At 32.5% G+C, this 9,639-nt stretch overlaps 1 protein-coding gene across 2 annotated transcripts; it reads right to left on the bottom strand.

Moving 5' to 3' along the window:
- Positions 1 to 2,348: 2,348 nt before the first annotated feature.
- Positions 2,349 to 9,418, bottom strand: LOC110671398 (aspartate aminotransferase, mitochondrial). Of its 2 annotated transcripts, none has more exons than XM_021833857.2 (10): positions 9,045 to 9,418; positions 8,858 to 8,943; positions 7,899 to 8,105; positions 7,577 to 7,682; positions 7,320 to 7,424; positions 6,500 to 6,672; positions 5,187 to 5,346; positions 4,696 to 4,791; positions 2,877 to 2,971; positions 2,349 to 2,774 (listed from the first exon to the last, which is right to left on the bottom strand). In XM_021833857.2, the coding sequence occupies exons 1-10, from the start codon at positions 9,216 to 9,218 to the stop codon at positions 2,702 to 2,704; spliced, it is 1,275 nt and encodes a 424-aa protein (XP_021689549.2). In that variant the 5' UTR covers positions 9,219 to 9,418; the 3' UTR covers positions 2,349 to 2,701. The 2 variants fall into 2 exon arrangements, with proteins under 2 accessions (XP_021689549.2, XP_021689548.2); XM_021833856.2 differs by having other exon boundaries at positions 6,500 to 6,678; positions 9,045 to 9,415.
- Between the last annotated feature and the right edge of the window lie 221 nt (positions 9,419 to 9,639).

Below are 9,639 nucleotides of genomic sequence, written 5' to 3'. Positions count from 1 at the left end.
TGACATTACTTAAAATAAAATTAAAAATAAATAAAATTAAAATTAAAAGCAATTTGCCTTGAATTTTATAAAAAATTATGTTAATTCTTAATTAGTAAATCATATGCGAGCGTGATTAGATTCAATTTAACAGAAAGTGACATAATCAAATAATCATCCAACCGATCAAACTCATTTTTTAACTCAATCATCTATCAGATAAATCACCCCTTAAACATTTTAAAATAGTCTAAAAATTCAGAGAGACAATGAGATTAACGCTCGATGAGAATTTTGATAGTTTAGATCATTGCAATAAATTACTATTTTAATTGAGATTATGGTATTGTAGTGTGGAATCAAACTCCATGCAACTTCCACTGTAATTTGTTTTTTTTTTTTTTAAAAAGATCTTACTTTAGTTTCTCAAAATAAAAAATAATTAACTTCAGCTTTTGAACATTACTCCTTCTAAAAACCTTCCTGTTTCTTGGAACAGAAATTGTCGAAGGGTTGGCGTTTTTGTATCTGGCAGACAAGTAGAGATCAAGGAAACAACTTGTGATAATCTTTCAGAAAGAGAGAGAGAGATAGAGAGAGAGAGAGAGAGAGAGAGAGAGAGAGAGAGAAGCAGGAAATTTTGAAGCACTTCAATAATGCAATGCAGTAGCGTCAATGTAGCATAAGAAAAGAAAAGGCATTTGCAGAAAGTCTTGAGCTGTTCCTCTGCAAAAGAATGCAACCTCTGCAGAAACTGCTTTCTTTCACCATCTATTCAACCCTTCTTCTTCTTGTCTCCTCCTCTCCAGAGCATCTTAAAACCACACGCAGTCACATAAGCAGAAGCAGTGGAATTTTTTTGTTCACAAGTTATTCAAGTTACTGTTCTCTATCTGTCAAAATTTCCTTTCTGTAAGTTTTATAATTGTTGGAGATATGCAATTGAAGCTGACTGGTATTTGGTAACGATTAATAAAACAGTCTGAGTCCTAAATTGGCATTTGGAATTACGCTCCATGGAATTCTCCTCCGGGCATCTTCCTCTTCTTGACATTGTCTAACATTCCATATTATTATCATTAGATACCAGCTTTTAGTTTCTCATATTCTGAAAATTCTCAAATCCCAGAAGGAAATCACTAAAAGCTTAGAAATTTGTTTATTAGAGGTAGATGCCCACTTTTTATCTCATAATGATGATATCCCAATTTTCTATTAATCTCGTAATTTCTTGAGATGCAAGTAAATACAATGGATCATGACAGATTTACAGTTGATATTTACGAGCTCAAATTGTTTATAACGAAAAGGGATATATTTTGGGCAATGAATCTGTAACGCTCTTTCATCAGGTGACCTTTACACAAGATAAGCACAAGGAATCCACGACTGATCAGTCTTGTTGAGAATTTGAGAAAGCAAAGTGATTTTATTTCTATTCCTAACATTGGACAAATTGGGTTAATAATATGTAATATAAGGATTGTGCACATTTCGATGGTTTCTCTCTGAGTCGTTTTTTTTTTTTCTTTTAATTAATTAAGTATTCATCTCATTTTATTTCATTTCATTTTTTTTTTTTGTCACTTCAAGAATGTTACATCAACAATTGTAAATTTGATATTCAATTACTTTGGATCATTTTGAGATTTTTATTTATTTTAAAGATGGATCAAGATTTCATTTTTCAACAATGTCTAATATCTACAGGGAAAGATGAATGGAGAAACAGGCAGTGCACCACCAGATTTGGTATTCAGATATAGTTAAGAGCTAAAGAGGGAGACATATATCCCATAGTAATAAATTATTAACCACATAAAGGTAGAGAAGAAGAAATACAACAAAGAAAAAGTTTAAGGAGCAACTACACTAGTGATTTGGAAAACTAGGGATAGAAAACCATTGCTAGAAGTCCATCTCTCTATCAGGTTCCTCATCCATCTCTCTCTCTCTCTCTCTCTCTCTCTCTCTCTCTTTTAATGCTAGTGGCTACACAACCACCAATTTTATTTTTTTTTTGTTCTTGATCTTATCGATTATGATTTTAATATGGAAATTAAATTATAACTTCTGTTTTTTCTATGAATTTTTTAATCTTAATATCAACCAGTGTATCTTTGTTTGGACCATAGAAAATTATAAAACATATGTAATATATGGATTTTAATCATAACTCATGCAAATAAAACAAAAAAAAAATGAAAGAAAGTATATGAAGCCTCTATCAGCGGGCCTAGTTTTCTTTATTCTTAATTCCAATTAGTTATGTACCAAGAGATCTTTGCTCCTATATGGGATTTTATCAAGAGTTCTATTACAATTGCAGACTGATTCCAAAGATAACAAAAGAAAAGAGAGGGCTAAAATAGCAGTTTAAACATTCATAATTTGTATTCCTTAGGGGGTAAGAACAAAATTGTTCTGCCAATTTATTCCTAGACAAACTTGAATATGACTCATTCACACTTCAAAAGGGGTAAAAGATTCCTATCGCCCCTCAATTGCTTTGCTCAAATTACACAAGTATGGTCTAAAATTATGCTCTCCTTCATGAACACCATAAAAGCATAAATTTTGAGAATCATCATAAACCATTTTGTTGCCCCTTCCATAGTAACTAAAGAGGAAAAGAGGAGGAAAAAAAATAAATTTATTTCGCATGTCTAAATAAGCGCCTATGCTATGACTTCCTATAGACTGATAATTTCTGCAAATGTGCCTAAGCTGATTTTGTGACCTCATGAATAGCATTTGCCAAATATCCCACATTGCCTGTAGTAATGCCGGCCATACTGCAAATGGTGTCAGCATTATTACCAAAAATTCTAAGTTCAAATACAACATAAACATGCCCTCACAACAGAAATGGAGTAATAAATTACTTAGAACATTACCTGATTCGACCATTACGGGTCATATAGATATGATATTCTTTTGTCAAACGATCAACTTGTTCTGGTGTCATCCCGCTATAGCAAAACATTCCAATCTGTTCATAATAAATAACAAGATTGGTAAATCACAACAGTACAACTCAACTCAACTAAGCCTTTATCCCAAAAATTTAGGGTCAGTTATATGGATTCGTTTTCTCCACTCTAAACGATTTTGGGTTAAATCATCAGAAATTTGTAATGCTTCTAGGTCATGTTGTACTACTTTCCTCCAAGTCAGGTAAATCACAACAGTAAATAAATAAAAATTATACAGAAGGAGATGTTCATAAGTACTCAAACGCACAGTAAGTTTTAAATACAATTTACCCTCTGTTTAGTAAGAAAGTTTTATAAGGTAGTGAGAGATTTTTCAAGATTTGTAAACCTTGAATTTGTGTTCGGGAGATCCGGTGGTTTTTAAAGTGCAGTTTTTCCCAACCCATCGAATCACTTTAAAAAACCTAACTTTACTCTACCTTCTCGTAAACAGAGTGTTAAGGTCTGAAGTATCGAATCAGTTTCAACTAGGGTCATATCATTTAAAATACAATTTAAGGCCCAAAGTATGGATTCAAATTTTCAATCCAGTTTCAGTTAAGTTCTTCTCATTAAAAACCATACAATTTAAGGCTTGAACAATTTAAAACTTTCAATTCTCCAGTCCTACTAAACCTTTTCCCCTAAGCTATCTTAAGTGTTCAAATGAAATATTCATCAAGTAGAATAAGTTTAAAACTTAAAATTTTATAGATGATAATTATTACCATGTGAATTAGCTAATAATCAGTTCCAAATTGAAATTTTAAATTTTTTGTATTTGGAAAAATGGGCTTCAACTTTCAGTAGCTATATAATGCTAGCAACAATTTCTTTTGGACACTTTTCTTAGACACTCTCTCTACAATTAGCATACACAAATTTAAACAAGTTTCAAGTTTATAATTTCAAATCTGAGAAAAAATGGACCACTTATTGGGAGAATGTTTAAGGAATGTTCAAAAGAAAGTGATGCTAGCATTTTCCCAAGTGTTTAATTTGACATGACTTGCACAGAAAAGTTAAAGTACTATGTAAGAATTTAGAGAAAAGTATTAATTTTAACACTGAATAATAATAATAATAATAATAATAATAATAATAATAATAATAATAATAATAATAATAATTGTTGTCTATAGAAATTGAACTTCTAATCTCATTTTACTTGAGGAATGTTTCATTTACACACTTAATATTGCAAGCTTTGATGGGAAATTAATCAGATTTAAGGAGTAAAAACTTAATTGGAGTTGAATTGAAATTTTAAATTATCCAATCCTTAAATGGGTAATTTGTAACCACCATCCCTCAACTAAGAGGTTTGTTTCATTTCCATCTCTTAACTTTTAAAAATTCCATAAAAATCCAATACTTCAATTATGTTGCAATATAAGTCTCTCTCACCTACAATAACTGGTTTACAGGTTAAAATGGTGGATAAAAATTATCCTTTTTTCAACCTATAAACTGGCTATTGCAAGTGAGAGACTTTTCCTACAAAAAAAAAAGTTCAAGTTTAGGGATTTTTATGGAACTTTCTAAATTTAAGGAACAGAAATGAAACAAACATCAAAGTTGAGGAATGATGGATAAAAATAACCCAGCCTTAACCTGTAGCATTTTAAACAATAGAACCTTAGTGACAGCTCTTCAAGTCATTTATTTTTTTACTTAAAAAATGGCAATCAAAATGCAGAAGCAATATCAAAAATGGCACATTTGCCGAATTCTAGCATACCTGCTTAGTAATGTGCTTCCATGACAATGGTGACCCCAACTTTTCAAGGTTTTCTCGCAAAGATGCACGCATGGAAATGATGCGATCAGCCATTACCTAATGAGAATAATATTTCATATGGTCAACTTCCAATTTTAAATAAAATTATCATTGAAATCAAAAAGAGAAGATAAAGTGATCTTTTGAAAGGGAAGATATCTCTCTCTCTCTCTCTCTCCATATATATATATATATATATATATATATATATATATGAAATCAAAAAGAGAAGATAAAGTGATCTTTTGAAAGGGAAGATATCTCTCTCTCTCTCTCTCTCCATATATATATATATATATATATATATACATTCTGAAATTTTTATACATTAAAATATTGACGCTCCAGCTATACTACTGCTCTAAAATATTTGCAGGTTTTTGTTTTTGTTTTTGTTTTTGCTTTTGTTTTTTCGGGTGGGAAAGGGGGAAATTCCACTAATGATTAACTACCTTAACTTCCTTCAGCCATAACTTCTTCAAGTCTGGATCTCCAAGGATAGTTGAAACTATAAGTGCACCATGAACAGGTGGATTGCTGTACATGGGTCTTGCAAGTTGCTGCAACTGACTTTTTACTGCCACTGCTTGTTTCTCATTTTCACAAAGCACACTGCAACAAACATATAACAGCATTAACTTTGAAAACTATGAAAATCCCAGCCTCTGAATCACCTAACATATTTTTTTCGGTGTTTTTATAGGCCACATTCTTTTTATTGTTTGCCTCCAACAATAGTAACACTAAATGACCTTCAAATTTTGATATTGTTAGGTTTTCCTCCATTCTCAGAATTATTATTTTGACAAGTGACGAACATATATAAATTCAAATGCCCCAACTGGCAAATACAACATCTATAAATCCCTTAAATCTGACAAATCCTTTCTATCCGAAAGTGAAAAAATACTGTACATAGACTTGCAAATATATAAATTTCTATTTTTTTACATCTCTCTTTGGGTTTTACAATAACTCAGAAGAACTCAGATTGTCAACAATCCTCAATTTATGTCATAACCGGCACAAATATCTTGTGTAATTCTTGGAATGGGCGATTTCCTACACAAGTTACATGGCAGCCATCTGGCAATGCAATGCAATATAACTTGATTAATGCATGCAGTCAAATATGCTCAACAATCAAAACCCTATTTTCAGGAGCTCAAGTCAATGCTTAAGAGTATGCTGGCTTTAAGAATTTGTGATTATGAAAAAATTTAATAATGTTTAAATTCCTCTATTATTTAGATTTACCAGTAGTGATGGTCTTCTATTATAGGCATGGCTTTTGCAAATACTTGATTCCTCTTATTGATTAACAACAAGCAAATAACAGGAAGAAACCATCTCTTCTGAAAGAAAATTCCATTTTGCCATAGAAGTGTTTTGACCTGAAACCCTAAGATTTGATCAATAGTTTGAGGTGGTGCCCTTTCTTAAAAGCACAAAATGCTAACAAGAATAAGCATAAGTTTACCATTTTAATCTCATATGATTGAGAAGAAATGGAACAAAAGGCTTGGTTTCTTATAAGTTTCATAAGCATGAATAGCTCAGCAGATTTCAGGGAATCTAGGAACAAAATATTAATAATCAGCAAGCAATCATCATATCTTTTTCAAGTAAGACGCTGAAACTGTTCCATAAAAATCAAATTATGTACACTGTACAGTTGTCACATTAGTCATAATAAAAGATAATATCCGAAATAGACAACGTGAGTGTCTGTTGCACAAGTATCTTCAGATAACAGAGACAATACCTGAGGCATCCTACTCTCTGGCCGTAGAGCCCCATATTTTTTGCATATGATTGAGCAATGCCAATATGATGACCATCCTCAAGAAAAATCCTGATAGACTTTGCATCTCTCTCTGGATCACCGCTGGCAAAGCCTTGATATGCCATATCAAAGAAGGCAAAATGATTTTTAACCTGAAACTTACATTGTGAATAGTGTGAAACATAGTGATGTGAGAAGGGTATGGATTAATCTGTCCTTGCATGTGTTTGTTGTCGGTTAAGGTTCAGTCAAAGATAAGAAAACAAAAGCCTCATTGCATATGTGGAAAAAAAAAATTTCTGCAGGATGAAAATATGGAAAGCAGTTACAAAAAGAATAAGTTGACGGAAAGCAGATGAAATTCAGCAAAAACTAGTTTTTATTTATATAAAAAAAAGGATAGAGAGTCTAATAAATTCTTCTCTTTTTTTATAGATAGGTTTTGATGAAACAAATAGGTTATGTTTATAGGGACTAGGAACATTTTCTTGTTTAAGAAAGAAATGACTCCAAAGGAAGAAGATTCCCACTGAAAACTAAACAGGAACAGACTCCTAAATAACAAAATTTTAACAGTTAACACAAAATTCCAAGCAATACTACTACTTTTTTCTCAAACTTGTTACCTGTCCTGAATAACAATAATTTACTAGTTTTCCTAAATGGGAAAGTTTACAACAAAAATCTAAATTGTCAAAATTATAATTGTAATGAAAGCAATTTCAAAATTTCTCTTTCCATGTCCATATTACATAGTAGTTCAAAAAATACAACAAAAACAAAAGGCATTAAAGTGTACCTTGAATAGGTGAGATATCTCTCTCCATTCTTCCTCTGATGGATCAACCCCAGTAGGATTATGAGCACAAGCATGAAGTAGAATGAATGAGCCATTTGGAGCATTCTGCAAGAGAAATCTATATTCAACACACAGGGCAACAAGGAAAGGAAAAGAAAAGAAAAGAGTTTAAACCCTCAAATAAAAAAATAGAGAACAAAAGAATAAATAAAATTTTATCAAAAAAATCTACTCAAAATTCAAACATAACTTAATACCTTGATGTCATCCATCAATGCTGCAAAATTTAAGCCTCTGGATTCTGGATGATAGTAATGATAGGTTCTTTGAGGGACCTGAGCATCTCTCCAGATATTGTGGTGACTGTTAAAATAGAATGTTAGATGCCCTTGGTAATCAAGCTAAGTAAAAAATGAAAAAAGGGGACAAAAAGACAAAAACCAATTTCTGAAATTATGATTAATTCCAGACAACACCATGAAAACTTGATGATAACAACAACAAAAATAAAATAAAATAAAATAAAAAAGAATGATCCCTCATTAACATTAAAAGTAATGTCAAGCAAGTAATGCTCACTTAGCCCATGTTGGGACTGGTATATAGATTTGGGAATCTGGAGAAAATCGCTTTTGAAAATCTGCAAAAAGTCTACATGCACCAGTCCCAGAGAGAGATTGCACTGCTGCTATCCGTTTATCTTTAATGAACTCAGAGTTCTCTCCATAGGCCAATTTCAATGTTTCTTCTACCATTTTCACACTCCCTCCCATTGGAAGATACTCCCTGCCCGAAAACACAAACTTAAACATCATTCAAACAAATGTATTCTGACCAAAAACCACATGCAATAGAAAATTGCAAGTAAAACATCAGATAGACCAACACGATTAAACAGGAAATAAATGCATACATCCAAAATAAAACTGAATAAAAAAAAAGACTTTTAAATAAACAAGTTCTTGCACATCCACCCATAGTCATAAAAGAAAATGCAATTCTAATAGGTCAGCACAGTCCAAAATGAATTTCAGAGCTTTCAAGATTTTTCATGAAATTTTACAGCAACATGAATTACATAATTACATGCTGGTTTTACGTTAACACACATATAGAAAATTACATATATACATCCCCTCATTCTTTGTTTGCTATTTAATGCAATTATAGGTATTTTTCTTATATTTAGTGAATAATAAAACATTAAAAGATTATTTTATAGTTTCAAAGGCAAAAGGAACTGCAAAGCTTGCAAATCTTTATGGGGTCTCCTCCTAGCTCTATCAAAAATTTCAATTCAGGTGGTGGTAAATCAAATTGCTGACTAGTTGTGCAAATTTGGTATGAACAAAATTTCATTTGGAATTCTATATGGAATTAATCAAACTTGAGCCAAACACACTTGCCCCGAAATTCATTTGCAAATCGAAGGAATTCCCAGTTCATTTGATCCAAAGACTTATAAACATGAAGATCGAAGAAAAAAATAAAATTGGAATTTAAATGATTATGAGATGAAATGAGCAGAAACAGCTCACATGTTTAATTTTCCAGCAATCCTCCGCTCCGCTTCTCTAACGCATTCCAAAACAACAGGCTTTCCATTATCATCCCGGTAAGCACCCTTTTCAATAATTAAAAAAAGAAAATCAACAAACAGATGATTCCAGACCAACCAAAACCAAAAGATATAGAAAAAAGATGAAGTAAAAGAAAGAAACCCACAACTCCAACATTGACTTTGTCAGGACTGGGGTCGGCGAGAAAAGCCTCGGTTACGCCGAGAATCGGATCTTTGGGAGCGGGCTCAACGTTCCGCCACCAAGAACTCATGGATCTCGCTCCGATCACAGACTTCCGGCCAATTAACCGGCAAGCCATTGCTGTTGTAAATGCCATTCGCTATGTTACCGTTCTTCACCGGATCGCACACGAAAACAGTGACTGTGTATTGAAGAGAAGGAAACGATTCTGATCACTAATAGGGGAAGGAGAGAATCTGTTGAATGGTTAGTTGGTTACTATGGAAATGGAGGTGTGGACCACTATAATCAAAGCACTAGCTTTGAAACGTGTGAGTTTTTTGCCGTCCACTTCAACGCACTGAAGGGCGGCTTCTCTTCTTTTCCCACTAATCGAATTTACCATTTTGTCCTACATTCTTATCATGCATTGTCCCGAACACGGCCCATTCGTTCGGCGGGGCGGGGGTGGGAAGACATGGTCCCTTCCGGTTCGGTTTCATACCGAAATCAAAATATTAAAATATTGATTTTGATTTATTTTGATTTATAAACTATTTCTTTTTGAGATATTTCAA

The sequence above is a fragment of the Hevea brasiliensis genome, chromosome 9 (assembly GCF_030052815.1).
Source record: "Hevea brasiliensis isolate MT/VB/25A 57/8 chromosome 9, ASM3005281v1, whole genome shotgun sequence".
Classification (NCBI taxonomy): Eukaryota; Viridiplantae; Streptophyta; class Magnoliopsida; order Malpighiales; family Euphorbiaceae; genus Hevea; species Hevea brasiliensis.
This window is presented reverse-complemented; position numbering and strand designations above follow the sequence as displayed.